The sequence below is a fragment of the Octopus bimaculoides genome, chromosome 7, assembly GCF_046866305.1.
Source record: "Octopus bimaculoides isolate indiv1 chromosome 7, ASM4686630v1, whole genome shotgun sequence".
Taxonomy (NCBI): Eukaryota; Metazoa; Mollusca; class Cephalopoda; order Octopoda; family Octopodidae; genus Octopus; species Octopus bimaculoides.
In genome coordinates, this window is record NC_142934.1 from 3,866,954 (window position 1) to 3,882,134 (window position 15,181).

Sequence of the window (15,181 nt, forward strand, 5' to 3'; positions counted from 1 at the left end):
TTCCATAATTGCACTACTTAGCAAGACGTACGTCATAGTGATGGGACGCTGGAAAATAAAAGAAAACTGACATATATTAATTTATGGCTAATATTCCACCTCGTTAATTTTCTAGAAATATTTCATTATTTGTTATTGTAATCATAGGGCTGCTGGTACTGTTAATACTGTGTAACGTAAGCCATCTGAGTATTTAATTAAACACTGGAGAACGAGTTTTTGCTCACATTTCATTTTTCTGTCAGTTGGATGGACATTAGGTTAGTGTGTGTGTGTGTGTGTGTGTGTAATATGGAATCTCCCGTCGTTAAACGACAGACGAGGGTTCCGCAATGTCTTGCTGAGCAGCCACAGATGATTTGTTTAGAGTGATCAAGTTTTAGTGTTGCTCATAAGCTCGCTTCCCTCAATCAAATCGACATTACCTGTAAAGGTGCACAGGTGTGCCACTCGTCAGATATCGAAACACGAGCGTAGCTAGAGTGTGTGCCTCCCGAGACGGTCCTTCCGTTTGCTGCCCCCGGACCCCACAAAAAAGCACACATTGCCTACAGCAGACCTCAAAGTGGTGCCCCGTTAAAAGTGCTGCCCGGTGCGGACCGCCCCTACCGCCCCGACCCCTAACTACGCTAGTGTGTCGAAATGCTCGCCAAGCAATGTAGAATGAAGTGTTTTGCTCAAGAACACAACGCAACGCCCTGTCGGGGAATCGAACCAACGATCTAACGATCGTTAGTGCTGTACCAATATATGCATATATATGTAGGTATGTACATATATGTATGTATATATACATATATTTATGTATTATATATATATATATATATATATATATATATATATATATACATATATATATATATATATAGTATTATAACATGATGCTGTTCCTAAAATAAAGCGTACTGTTTAGCTACCCCAAAATAAATATAAACAACACATTTTAATTAAATACATATCAACTCAAGAAATGTTGGTGGAACGTTCCCATCAAAATTCTATCAATTGCACACCTGACGGACTTACAACTTACGTTCTGATGTTCAAATTCTGCCGGGGTCGACTTTACCTTTCATCCTTTCGAGGGTCGATCACTGGGGTCAACGTGGTCAACTTATCCCCTCCCCACTCCCCGAAATTTCTGGCCGTGTGTCAAAATCTTAGATCAATAATTATTAATTCTATTCAGGTGGTGAGCTACCACAATCATCAGCACACCAGACAAGACGCTGCGTGGCATTTGGTCCTCTGTTCGAATTCCATCAAGTTCGACTTTATCTTTTATCCTTTCGGGGCCGTTGAAATAAGTACCAGTTAAATACTGCGGTCGATGTCAACGACTTTCCCCTCCCCTCAAAATCTGTTGGCTCCGCATCAAAATTTGTAAGCATTATTTGTTTGAACCTTTTGATAAAATACACGCCATTAAAAAAGCTTTACTATCTGTTGCAGTTACCACTTCGATATTTTCGCGCCAACAGGAATATTCGTTCTGTCAGCATTGATGACACAAGACGAAGGAGACGGAGGAGACGGAGAGCTGGAGGTGGTGGTGGTGGTGGTTGCTGTTTAAAAGTGCTGCTAGCTTCTCTGGTGGTTTCGTTCCTGTTTTTTCTCGGTGCTGTTGCGTCATTATTCTTTCTGTCCAGCGGTAATCTTCAGGTTTTTATTTTATTAAATTCTTTAAAAAATATCAAGGTATGGCTGTGTGGTTAGGGAGCTCGCTTTGCAACCACGTGATTTCAGGTTCAGTCCCACTTCACGGCACCTTGGCAAGAGGCTTCTACTATAGCCTACGGGTCGACCAATGCCTTATGAGTAAATTTGGTGGACGGAAACTGTGTGGAAGCCTGTTGCATATATGTGTGCGCGCGCGCGTGTGCTTTTCCGCACCATCACCACTTGACAGCCGGTGTTGGTCTATTTACGTCCCCGTAACATTAGCGGATCGGCAAAAGAGACCTGTAAAATAAGTACCAGACTGGACAATAAATACTCGGTCAACTTCTTCGACTAAAACCCGACAAGGCGTTGCCCCAGCATGGCCGCAGTCCAATATATAGGCGCAGGGTGTGTGGTAAAAAGCTTACCACAAATGCAGTGTTGAGCTGTCATTTTCAGCGTTCGGCATTTACGTATATATATATATATATATATATATATATATATATATATATATATGTAATGGCTTCATGCAGGCATAGCGTGGATTCTATCCTCGATTGCCAAATTTCACTTAACAGTTCAACAACACTTTTCTTACGGTAAAACAATAGTTTTCCTGTGAGAGACAGCAGTTACATTTGCCAGATGCCTTCGCTAAGCAGAATAATGTCTTTGCCACTTGACCCTTCTAACTTCTAGGCCACCAAAGGCTAGAATAGAGATAACAGACTCTGCAACGAACTCTATTGGTCTCAATAATATGTCTATCTTTCTAACTAGTTTTGGATAGTTATAAAAACAAGAACTCCGTAATATATATATATATATATATATATATATATATATATATATATATATATATATATATATATATATATATATATATATATATATATATATACATACATACATATATATATATACACATACATATATGTGTGTGTGTGTGTGTGTGTGTGTGTGTGTGTGTGTGTGTGGAGGCGCGTGGCTTAGTGGTTAAGGTGTCAGCACCATTATCGTAAGATTGTGGTTTCGATTCCTGGACCGGGTGACGTGCTGTGTTCTTGAATAAAACACTTCATTTCACGTTGCTCCAGTCCACTCAGCAGGCAAAAATGAGTAACGCTGCGATGGACTGGCGTCCCGTCCAGCTGTAGAATACATACGCCATTGAAATGGGGAAACCGCACGAAGCAGCCCAAAATAAAATGTGAATCATTCCTGCAGCGAAAGGTCTTATCACGTTCTATTACGCTCGAACGTATTAAACATGACTCTACATAAATGTATTTTATTCAAAGCTGTGTTGTTTGAAAATAACATTTAGAAAAAATATGTGGATATATTTTGATCTGTATGGTAGGACACTGTGTTGTTATGAAGCAACGAAAATGATGGCAAACAATACTTAACACCGTACAAAACAATATTATTTTCTTTTTTTTTTTCTTTCATTATTTGTTTGGTCAAACATTATTGCTGAAGAACCGGAAAGTACAACGACCTCACCTTCGTATCAATCTTCTACTTTATCTGACGGTTCCATTGATGGTAAGTAAAATTCTTGCAAGAGAAATCTTTAGCTGTTATAGCTTAACAATTATATCTGTACAAACATGGCTGTGTGGGCAAGAGGTTTTCTTCCCAACCATGTGGTCTTGGACTTAGTTCCTCTATGCTGCGCCTTGGGCAAGTGTCTTTTACTATAACCTCAGACCGACAAAAACGTTACAAGTGGATTACATTACATTCACGTACACACACACACACACACATCCTGCCTTATATATATATATATACGTAAGGAACGACCGTGCGAACTCAAAAAGGAGAAATGGTGACGAATGGAAAAACAGAGGACTCCTTTTATTTAAACGCGTCACACGGTCGAACATACAAATATATATATCAAAGATGATATACATGATATGTTATACGACGATAACATAGATGACCAGCAATGAAAGACCACAACCGTATTAGATGAATAACAGAGATATTTATTGTGGCGTTAAAGATGTATGTCTGTGTGAGAGTGTGAATGCGACATATAAAAACATAATCAAAGACAGGCCGTCATACAAAGAAAAGTGTGTATGTGAGTGATACATGTGTGAGTTATTACAGCAGATAGAAAGAGAGTCAATAACACGTGAGCAATTATACCAGATCGTTAGTACACTATAGGAAAAGTTCTGTATGTGAAAGTGAGGAGAGGCTGAGTGTGACAGTGCTGATCACTAGTTGTGATGTCGTGGCATCGATGCCGGGCCGTGATTCTTGTTATACAGATGTTCGTCGCTGGCTGAGAATTTCTTGTCTGTTTAAGAACTCTTGTCTGTTTATTTACCGTGGTGAAGCTGAGTCACCTAACAGAATCGAAGAGAGAGATGTGCCGCGGAGTTTGGTGTGGTGTACATAGTAAATCGTGTTGACGCTGGTAGCGTAGAGGCTGCTTGGTAGGTGCTGGTTAGTAGTCGTAGACTCTTGTTGCTGATATGGCGACGGCGGAGGTCATCGTGGCTGGACGAAGCTGCTGAAGTGGTCGCTGGCTGCTGCTGCTGTCGTGTGGTACACGGAACAGTTCTCAAAGAGAAACTGGACCGAGACAAATTTGGCCGCCGAGTTAAAGCTATTTATAACAAACTATGGGCTCCCGATGACTTCAGAATTTTACTCTATCACGTGACCTTATTAGGGGCCGTGATTGGTCAGTTTGCGTTCTGGCGGGAAAGGTTCGAAGAAGTTGCCGATTCGAATAATGATCAGTCACGTGATGACAAGGTTAATGTTTTCCCCTACTTTCGCGTTTGTTTATATTTAAGGGAAGATTGTATGTAATGGCGATAGTAGTTTGTATCTAATGGCGGGAGGTAGTTTCACTACATATATATATATATATATATATATACATATATAGGAACTGAATTGAATAGGAACTGTGTTGAGGTTAGTTATTCAGCTAGCAAGAATTTGAATAGAAGACAAATGCAAGCAGTTAGCCAATAAAGATCATGCGACTGTAGAACTCGCGGGAACTATCCACCAGATGGTAACTTCCTGGCAATGTTGATAGTATACAAGTTGATAGTATACAATGCCAAGGTTGAATCAAATATATATTGGGGAAACAGAACTCACATTCAAAAACCGTTATTACAAGTACAAGCATTCATTTGTCAATCCCAATAGAAAATGTTTACGGCTTTGTCGAAGTTTGTATGATTTTTGCGTGAGACAAGTCCTCACAAATTCATAATTACCTGGTCTATTGACCTTTGTTTGAGCGAAAAATTGAGAATTTTGATTCAATGCTTCCATAAAGACTAATTCACCTATTACACAGCAGAGTGTTCTAGACGTGGAATAATATATTGAAAGCAACGTTGTCGGTCTCGACATCAACAAAGTTTTTGGGGTCGTAGTTGGCCAACGTGCCATCTGTCTCTCATCTCTTCATTCATTAACTTCTTATCAGATCACATTATTACGGTATCTGTAGACGGACCTCTTTCTCTCCCTCATTCTGTCACCTCTGTTGCGACGTAGGGTTCGGTTTTGTCTCATCCTTCTGTACACCATTAACCTACTTGCCCTTATATCCGACAATGTCTACTCTTACGCAGAAGATCATAACCTTTGATTCTTCCCTAAAATTTCCATGCAACCGAGACACCATAAGCCAAAACTGCACTGATTCCATAAACAGAAACCTCGAAAGGATCCTCCTACGGGAATACACCAATCCTGATTCTTTTTTAACTGCGAAAATAACAAACACAAAAACTATTCCAATCAAGAAAGCATAAACTGGCCATACCCCATTAAACAGGGACAACACACAACTAGAACTCTCTTCTCATGATCACTCATGTGAAGCCCCACTGTTACCGAGGATCTCCTCTCAGAAACCACATCCTTAATATCGCTAGGACCGCATCCTTAAGACTGGCCTTTTTATATATTTTCAGAGACAGAAAATATTCTGTTGTTAAATGTTTATATCACGCTATGTGATATAAATATACAAAATAAGCTTTTTAGATTACAACTCAATGGAGCTGACGATCAAGTTGTCACGAAGCTATTCAAATGGTTAATTACTCACCAGCAGCGACGTTAATAATGACTGGAGCCAACAAAAAGCCTCTGCGCACTCTCTCGACCTTCTAGGAATAGCAACCAAATTTCTTAAAATCACACCCTGCCTTTTTAAAACAAGTACACATTGGACGCAAAGGTTGGTGGCTTAGTGGTTGGGATGTGGTTTCGATTCCAGAACTGAGCGGTGCGTCGTGTTCTTGAGCAAGACACTTCATTTCACGTTGCTCCAGTCCATTCAGCTGTAAATGGGTGACCAGCCTTACAATAGATTGGTGTTCTGTTCAGGGGGAACGTTGTGACCTCTGACGCTTATAGGCCATAGAAACCGGGCAACAGGACTCATGAGTCCTAGGGTACAAGACATAATTCAGTGCAAGTAATTCATCGCAGAACATCTTATTGTACTTAGGTAAAGGTTATTTGGGGGATGAAACTCAGTTTAAGTCTATTGAATCAAAATATTTTAAAATATTTGAAATATAAAATATTTTTTAAAAATACTAAAGCAATAAATATTAGACGCTGTATCAATTTTTCTGATCCACCGTTAGTCTCTATTGAACCAAAATGTTTAAAAAGCAAGTTAAATCTTCATAGGAGATTCAAAAGGTGTAGTTATCGTTTCATATGTGTATACATGTTTATGCTTATTTGCTGGTGTTTGTTTCATGTATATGTATGCCCTTTGTTTACGTATAGTTAATCTATTCCATGACTGCTGTGTCCGCAGGTTGCATGTGTATGTGTTTTAGATATACAACCAACACCAATATAATGTAATAAATAAATTACATTTATTACATATGCTGAATTGTGGGTACTCCTACACATACATATACATGCACACAACAGGGTCCGATCAGAAGCAACCATCATGATAATTTAAGGATGGAGCTTGACCGGTCTACTAGCTCGGCTTGAAGAACCGTCTTGTGATTCTTTCTTGCGCCATTCTAATCAAATGCCCATAGTACTGGATCTGTGAGCTCGAAGTATCAGCTCGATCTGGAAAGACCTCTGATCTACGAGATACGCATCCTGTCGATCCAGAGATCCTTCGGTGGATCCCCATTTCCACCACTTCTATTCGCGATCGTACTTTATCTGTCGTTACCCAACATAACGCTTGAATAAAAAGCTTGTTTCAAGGAGAGGTTTATATTCTGACCTAATACGTTACGGCTCTCAATTCCCCTTCGGGGATTAATTACCTATTAATGTCTAGCGCTAACAATAAAAGCTTATGTCATTCACTAATGAAATAACTATTTATCTTTATTAAAAAATATATAGATATTAGAAATACGTGTTCTAGGTGTGTTTAGTATGGTTCGCTACCTTCTACGAAAAGCAATAAAATAAAGGTTTATGAAACTACTACAAAACCCAGTTTTGAATGAGAAACAATGTACACAGCCGGTGGCAAATTGTCGAACGAAAATCGTAGTAAATGCTGCAAGAATTTATCGTTTCAAGCACAATAACCCACCATAAAAGAAAATAACATACAGGCATCTCAGCCGTGACAATAAGGTCAACACACTTTAATATAAATAACTATATATAATCAACTCTCTCAATATTTATATATATATATATATATATATATATATATATATATATATATATATATATATATATTCTTTTATTATTTTACTTGTTTCAGTCATTTGGCTGCGACCCTAGGTTTGGTGATGCAAACAGGAAAGTAGGCCTTAAGATATGAATACTTTTTTTTATTAACAATCAGCAGAAATTACAAAGTGGCTCGAGAGCCGAGAGTTTCGTTTATTAGCACTTGTGTGTGTGTGTGTGTGTGTGTGTGTGTGTGTGTGTGTGTGTGTGTGTGTCTGTGTAAGTCATCAAAGGCTCCATAATTTAGGAAAAAATGCATTCGTATATCAGTCAATAGAGTAGGTATATTATCCGAAGTGTGCAGTATTATATATCCATTACGGTCGATCATACCAGTCGGTTTCGCGCTAGGAATTCAACGGATTGTTAGGTAACAATCCGATTATATAACTCTACGCTCATCAGAAGTAGCCAATATGGAATGAAATATGGGCTATATTTCTTTCCATATCGGCTATCTCTGGCTATATTTCATTCCATATCGGCTACCTCTGATGAGCGTAGGGTTACATAATCGGATTATTACCTAACACTCTGTTAAATCTCTAGCACGAAACCGATTGGTAACGTCGGCCATAATGGATATATAATACTGTACATTTAAGCATTTACTGTACATTTAAGAATTTACTAACAAAAGATAGTGTTCCAGTTATTATTGGTATGAATATGAATTAATAGTCTGGATATAGAAGCTGGAGGTTTCGGAGCCGTTGTCCATAGATATCCTCTTTTTCTTTGATTTTCAAAGCGATATTGATATCTGCAGGTCAACTAACCTCTATATCGGTACATACCTTTGCCCCTCTGTCCCAATCGACAATATCCGGCCTGTTATGTTTACATTTGACTGAGATTTTGATGGGAATATTCCACCAGTGTTCCTTGAGTTGGTGTTTATGAATATATTCCATAACTGAGGGGTTTTCTAAGTTTATTTCAGGACAGTCTTTCTTGCAGATGCCATTGTAAATTGTTTTAGCAACAACATCGTGCCACTTAGGGAGGTAGTACCGTGACGACATTTTAGGACAGCTGCTAATCACATGCGTGATGCCTTCCACAGAAACATGATATAACCTACACATGTGGTTGCACCTTGGGATTACAAGAGCGTCGCTGTCTCTCTTGTTCACCAGGTACTTTGTAGCAATCTTCTGTTCCTGGATTGCAAACGCATAGCCTTCAAAGTGGGGTGTAGTGGTCTTATGTCCAAAGAGGCTGCGCTTCGTGTCAATTCTACTGTCTTCTTCATGTATGTATGCATGCATGTATGTATGTGTGTGTATGTATGTATGTATGTGTGTGTGTGTGTGTGTGTGTGTGATCCCGATAATTACGCTATTTTGCGCAATTCTTTCACGTGTGAAATGTGACTGGGGACGAAGAAATAAACGTAAGAGTTGTCGTATACATTTGCTAATTCTGTATATTAACATAGCATTACGCGGCTGTGTGAGAACAGAAGATACAATGAAAACGACGAAAAAAACTGTGTTTGCTAACACAAAAACTAAAATGAATCTTTATTTACTAAAGAAATAATATCCTTGTTCGGGTTACCGCAATTGGGTGTGGCATACAAATTTTTACCGCAACAAGAAACAAAACAAAAACAAAAGACGTTACTATTATCACGTCTAAAGTTACATATGTTCAGTTAACAATAAAAGATTAAGATTTTCGTAAATATCTCTCATTCATTCGCTATAATAAAAATACTCTTTTATTTATTGTTGACATAAATTCAAGGCCCAGCTGCTTTGCAAATAGTCTTCAATCGGATACAGATACTTACAAGAAATAAGAATGGATGATGTATTTCAGAAGGTGAAAAACAAATCAAATTAGATACGTCGATGTAATGGGTTCGATATCTTACTGAATTTTGATTTTGCTCCAATCGGGGGTTGAAAGATTTTTTTTTTTTCTTTTTGTTGTTGATAAAGTAAGTACAGATAATTAATATACAAATTAAGATCCTGAAATTCTTTACTTTTTTTTTTTTTTGCTATGATTCTGTGAAGTCTCCGTTTGGAAGAATTACCCTTTCCTTCTCGAAGTAGTATATTATTTTGTCTATTCAGTGATTTGACTGTGGGTATGATCACACAAAGCTAAGGAAGCAGCTTGTTTATATATATATATATATATATATATATATATATATATACTCTTTACTGTTTTACTTGTTTTAGTCATTTGACTGCGGCCATGCTGGGGCATCGCCTTTAGTCGAACGAATCGACCCCAGGACTTATTCTTTGTTAGCCTAGTACTTATTCTACCGGTCTCTTTTGCTGAACTGCCATGTTGCGGGGACGTAAACACACCAGCATCGGTTGTCAAGCGATAGTGGAGAGGGAGGACAAACACAGATACACAAACACACACACACACACATATATATATATATATATATATACGACGGGTTTCTTTCAGTGACTTTTAATATATATATATATATATATATATATATATATATATATATATATATATATATATATATATATATATATATTTATTAAAAGTCACCTTTTGTAATATTCAATGTATAACTACAAGTTTAATCAGTCTGCTACAAATGACAAAAATGCTGAGAAGAGTTAAACCATCTGACTTCGAGTGAATGGAGGCGATTTTCGTTTCGAAGTAAATGTGGTATTTGCTTGTACATACGTATACATACATACATACATCATATATTATGTAAGCCTGTCGACTTGGCAGGGAGACCAGCAAACTCAAAGGTACGCCACGGCCCGAGATGTTACGAAATTCTACTGCCATTTAGACTGTCCTTCTACTGCTTATATCATTGCACCGCCCTTTATTTGGGACACAGTAAAATCGATTGCATCAATATTCAATAAATTTTATTTTATGGAGCCTCGGGAGGATGAAAAGCTCTTACGGAGATTTGAACACAGAAATATAAAGCAACACAACTAATTGTCACCGGGTGTTTTATCTGTCGCTCCACCAATTCTACAAGTTCACCAATCATCCACATATCTACCTATCTATCATCATCTTATCGTATTCAATGGTAAATGTGGTTTCTGTTGTTCTTATTGCTAAAACTGATATCTACAGTTCGTTTTGTTTATTATTTTTTTCCCCCCATAGACGGCGGAAGTGGAATGGCTGAAATCTCAATTATATAAACTTGACCTTTTGGGGCTCAAAAAGCAGGTAAGGCAAGTATAATTTACAATTCTATCATTTTTTTTTTCTACCGGGAAAATACTCAGCTTAGTGGTTACAGCTTTTGGTTCATGAACATAAAGTTATGAGTTCAAATCCTACACTGGGTGGCCAAGAATTTGAGCTGTGAATAGCATTATACAAGACTTGTCCATTCTATTATCACTGTTCCCTTCTGTCCTTATAAGCCAGTAGTTCTCAACCGGGATCCATATAAGCTCTTTGAGGGTCCACGCAAGCAAAATAGTTAATTGGGGATCCACTGTTATATTTTAAAGGTGAACAATTTTGCTTTAGCCGTGATGTCACGCTACTGGGGTCACTAAGGGTTTAATTAGATTCACAGACTATATTTCATCGCGTGGTTTAGTGGTTAGATTATTAGGACTACGATCATAAGGCCGTGAGTTCGATTCCCAGCTACGCATTGTGTCCTTGAGCAAGACACTTTATTTCACATTGCTCCAATCCACTCTGCTGGCAAAAAAAAATGAGTTGTACCTGTATTTCTAAGGGCCACACTTGACACATCCTGTGTCATGCTGAATCTCCCTGAAAATTACGTTGAGAGTACGCGTGTCTGTGGAATACTCAGCCACTTGTGCGTTAATTCCACGAGTAGGCCGTTCCGTTGGTCAAATCAACTGGAACCCTCGGCATTGTAACCAATGGAGTGCCAGTTTACTCACCTTCACACGTCCCTTGTAATTCCATGGTTTTTTTTTTATGCCAAACAATTAAATGAAATTCATCTTTCATTAACTCTGTAGTGAAACCTCTCTCTCGGCCATTCAATCATAAATGATAACGAAGCTGCTAACATCTAGCCTTCGGTTGCCTTGGAACCTTCTGTCCATCATCCGAAGTATTACAACTCTGTTTCTCTCTCTCTCTCTCTCTCTCTCTCTCTCTCTCTCTCTCTCTCTCTCTCTCTCTCTCTCTCTCTCTCTCTCTCCCTCTCTTGAAATGCGAAAACGAAACGAAATGTGCTCCTGGAATCCCTAATTCCATTGCTTATTTGTTCCAATGCTTGCCTTGCAGACTTGCATTTCTGGATCTGTTTTCTTTCCTTTCTCTTTTCTATCTTTTTTTACTTGTTTCAATCATTAGACTGCGGCCATGCTGGGGCACCACCTTTTTGAATTTTTTGTCGAATGAATCGATCTCCGTACTCACTTCCTTTTAAATCTGGTACTTATTCTATTGGTTTTCTTTTGCTGAACCACTAAGTTACGGGGTACGTAAACACACCAATACCGGTTGTCAAGCCGTGGACACGCACGTGCACGCACACACGAATTTCTTTCAGCTTCCATCTACCAAATCCACTCAACAGGTCTTCACAAGCTGAGTTTAGTGTCCAATGAAGGAAGGTTGGGATGGGTGCCAGTCGTCGAGTTTGGTTCGATTTTGATTTCGACTTTGATTTCACTTGCCTCAACAGGTCTTCACAAGAAACAAATAATAAACTAATGAAAAAAATTGCAGAAGTTTTAGGAAATTTATTAAGTATTGCTTCATGAAAACAACATGATTCAATATAAAAGGGCCTTACTTCTGTCGCACCCTGGGTAATGGTTGCACTGTGAAATACGGTGGCCCAACCAGCCATTAATATGTTAGATTTACAGTATTTTCTTTGTTTACAGATTTGACATTTTGTGAAGAATTATTGGAATGACACTGCAATCAAGAACGAAAAATATGAAGCATCTCTTCAACAGGGAATAAAAGGAAAGAAAAATGACGAGCTGAGATAACTTCCCTGTTCTCACAGATTGGTAAAAAGCTCGATGGAAATGGTTTCTTGAAAGATTTAACCATTCAATAGAATGTGGGAGCAAAATGAAGAAGTGATATGTCATGACTTTAAGAAATGCTGAATATCCAGTGTTTGTGCAATATACCATAAATGATGGCTTTTAAGACACATGTTTTTTTCCATAAAAATGTCTCAGAAATCACCCTCGGGTCCGATATGCAAAAGTGGGTCTCCCAAAAACTAACTTTGCCCCTGACACTCACTACTATCGACTAATTTTAATCTAGATGGTCCCTTCTCCCAAGTCTGACCCCATAATAATATTTAATTAAAACTTATTATTGTTATTGTTCCTAATGAATGGGGTGGGGTGGGGGTGAGCTGGTAGAATCATTCTCAGCTCACCAAACAAAATGCTTAGCGACTTTTCTTATGGTTTTATGTCTTGTGTTTAAATCCTGCCGAGGTAGACTTTGCCTTTCATTCTTTCGGAGCCAATAAGATAGGTATCAGTTGAGCACTAGGGCTTGATGTAATCAACTGATCTCCCTCCTGCAAAATTCCAGGCCTTGTGCCTATAATAGAAAGGATTATTATTATTATCATTAAGGTGGTGAGCTAGTAGAATCGTTAGCACGCCAGGGAAACTGCTCGGCAGTATTTCGTCCATCTTTACATTCTGAGTTCAAATTCTGCTGAGGTCGACTTTGCCTTTCGTCTTTTCAGTATCGATAAACTAAGTACCAGTCGTGTACTGGAGTCGATCTAATCAACTTACTCCTTCCTTGAAATTTCTGGCCTTGTGCCAAAATTTGAAACCATTATTATTATCAACATTACTTGCACAGTAAAAGGAATTCTCATAACAATAGACCAGTGATGTTTGCTCACAACAGCTGACCCCTTTTTTGATTGCTGTAATCATGTAGAATATATTTGCTGTCTTCATTTATACATTATTTACATTATTTACATTTGTCCTCATCTTGTTTGTTGTTAACACAACGTTTCGGCTGATATACCTTTCAGCCTTCATCAGGTGTCTTGAGGAAATTTCGAACCTGGGTTTCTCATTCCTAAGGTATTTTTCAATGTTATTATTATTATTATCATTATTATTACTACTATTCAGGTCACTGCTTGGAATTGAACTCGGAATTTGGGGGTTAGTAGCCCACACTCTTAACCACTATGCCATATGCCCAATTACAAACAAGATGAGGACAAATATCCGTCAAATGTAAATAATGTACATAATTCCTCATCTCTTAAATATAGAACTGTCTTGCTTTATGTTTAGTTCTTCTAACTTTTTGGATAAAGTAACAAGTTTCTGCTTTGGTTAACAGACTTTGAAATGCTTACTTTAAATATTACATCTTTTAGTGTAGTAAAAGCCATTTTTCCTGAATAAGGGCTGCTGAAATTTGGGTGTATTTCATATGCTCAAGTGTCTTTTTATGCCATCAAATACGGTAAATTTGAAAAGCTAAGATAAAAATGATGGTTGTGGTATATTTTTATTTTTACTCAAATTAAATTAAATGTGTATTTTCTGAATCTTTCCGGCTGCTGGACAGTCTAAGAAGACATTTTATTTCAATGAACGTTAAAAGGGACTAAAGAGAATAAAAACATTTAAAAATAATTTAACTATTTAAATACAAATCTATTCGTTATCTAAACTTATTACTTCATTTTCAATGAGTTATTGTTTGACCTGAAGATCAACTGTTATATTTTACAATAAAAATGTTTCATTATATTCACACGTAACTTCTTAATACCAGCTGCATTCATTTTCATTTCTTTATGCACTATTAATGCTTCTTTTTTTTTTTTGTTGTAAGCTGTAGTTATTTTGTATTGTAGAAATTGTTTTCTTTTTGTCCTTATTTATAATGGTATATATATATAAATTAGGCAGAAAATGGAGAAAAGTTTGATCAACAAACAAATTGACTAACATCAGTTATTTTTTTTTTTTTAATACAAGACTTTAACATTGCTAACAGCCATTTCTGCTACCTATATATATATATATATATATATATATAAATCAATTCAAAAAAGGATAAAACTCTTTTACAAGAATTTTATCAAGAAGCCAGTGTGTAAAAGAATTCATAAGAGAAATTTTTATTCCCAAGAATATAATTATACGTTTATATTTATATAAAGGGCATTATTACAGAAAAAATAAAACAACCCGGAAGTATTTCCCGCTTCTTTGATGAAGATATATACAGATAAACTTCATTCCCTTTACTCTGTCGGATACATAGTTGTTCGGTTTTGATGAGGTGAGAATTCTGTTTATTTATATATATTTTTGGGACAATATTGTGCTGATGAACGAAATCTAGATTCATTCTAGTAATTGCGAAATCAGTCGATACACAATTAAGTTCATTTAATTTAAAAGAAAGTTGGTCATCTTCTATTGGTTGTTTTTTCCTCGCATTGGGTACTAAATGTGGTTATTTTGAGAAGTCCACTGTGTGGCGTTATTATTTTTCTGTAATAATGCCCTTTATATAAATATATATATATATATATAAAATGAACTTCTACACAGTTTCCATTTACCAAATCCACTCACAAGGCATTGGTGGGCCCAGGGCTAAAGAAGAAGGCACTTGCCCAAGGTGGTAGGGAGCTGACATGTATCATAGATAAATGATACATGTGAAGTGAAGGAGGAGGAGGAGGAGGAGGAGGAGGAGGTACAACAATGTCACCACCACTGCCGTCCACCACACAGGTACCCTACTTCTTAAATACAGTTGCAAAAGTTTTGGATATATA

At 37.3% G+C, this 15,181-nt stretch overlaps 1 protein-coding gene across 4 annotated transcripts in view; it reads left to right on the forward strand.

Moving 5' to 3' along the window:
• The window catches only part of LOC106874128 (uncharacterized), an 18,086-nt gene extending 3,929 nt beyond the window's left edge, over nucleotides 1–14,157 (forward strand). Inside the window, exons 2-5 of one of the 4 annotated variants that reach the window (XM_052969164.2) lie at nucleotides 1,453–1,662; nucleotides 3,151–3,216; nucleotides 10,534–10,604; nucleotides 12,261–14,157. In XM_052969164.2, the coding sequence (XP_052825124.1) occupies nucleotides 1,453–1,662; nucleotides 3,151–3,216; nucleotides 10,534–10,604; nucleotides 12,261–12,276 (363 nt within the window). In that variant the 3' untranslated portion in view covers nucleotides 12,277–14,157. The remainder of the gene's footprint in view (nucleotides 1–1,452; nucleotides 1,663–3,150; nucleotides 3,217–10,533; nucleotides 10,605–12,260) is intronic. The other 3 variants (XM_052969165.2, XM_089354633.1, XM_089354632.1) reach the window with 3 other exon arrangements.
• The last annotated feature ends 1,024 nt before the right edge of the window (nucleotides 14,158–15,181 follow it).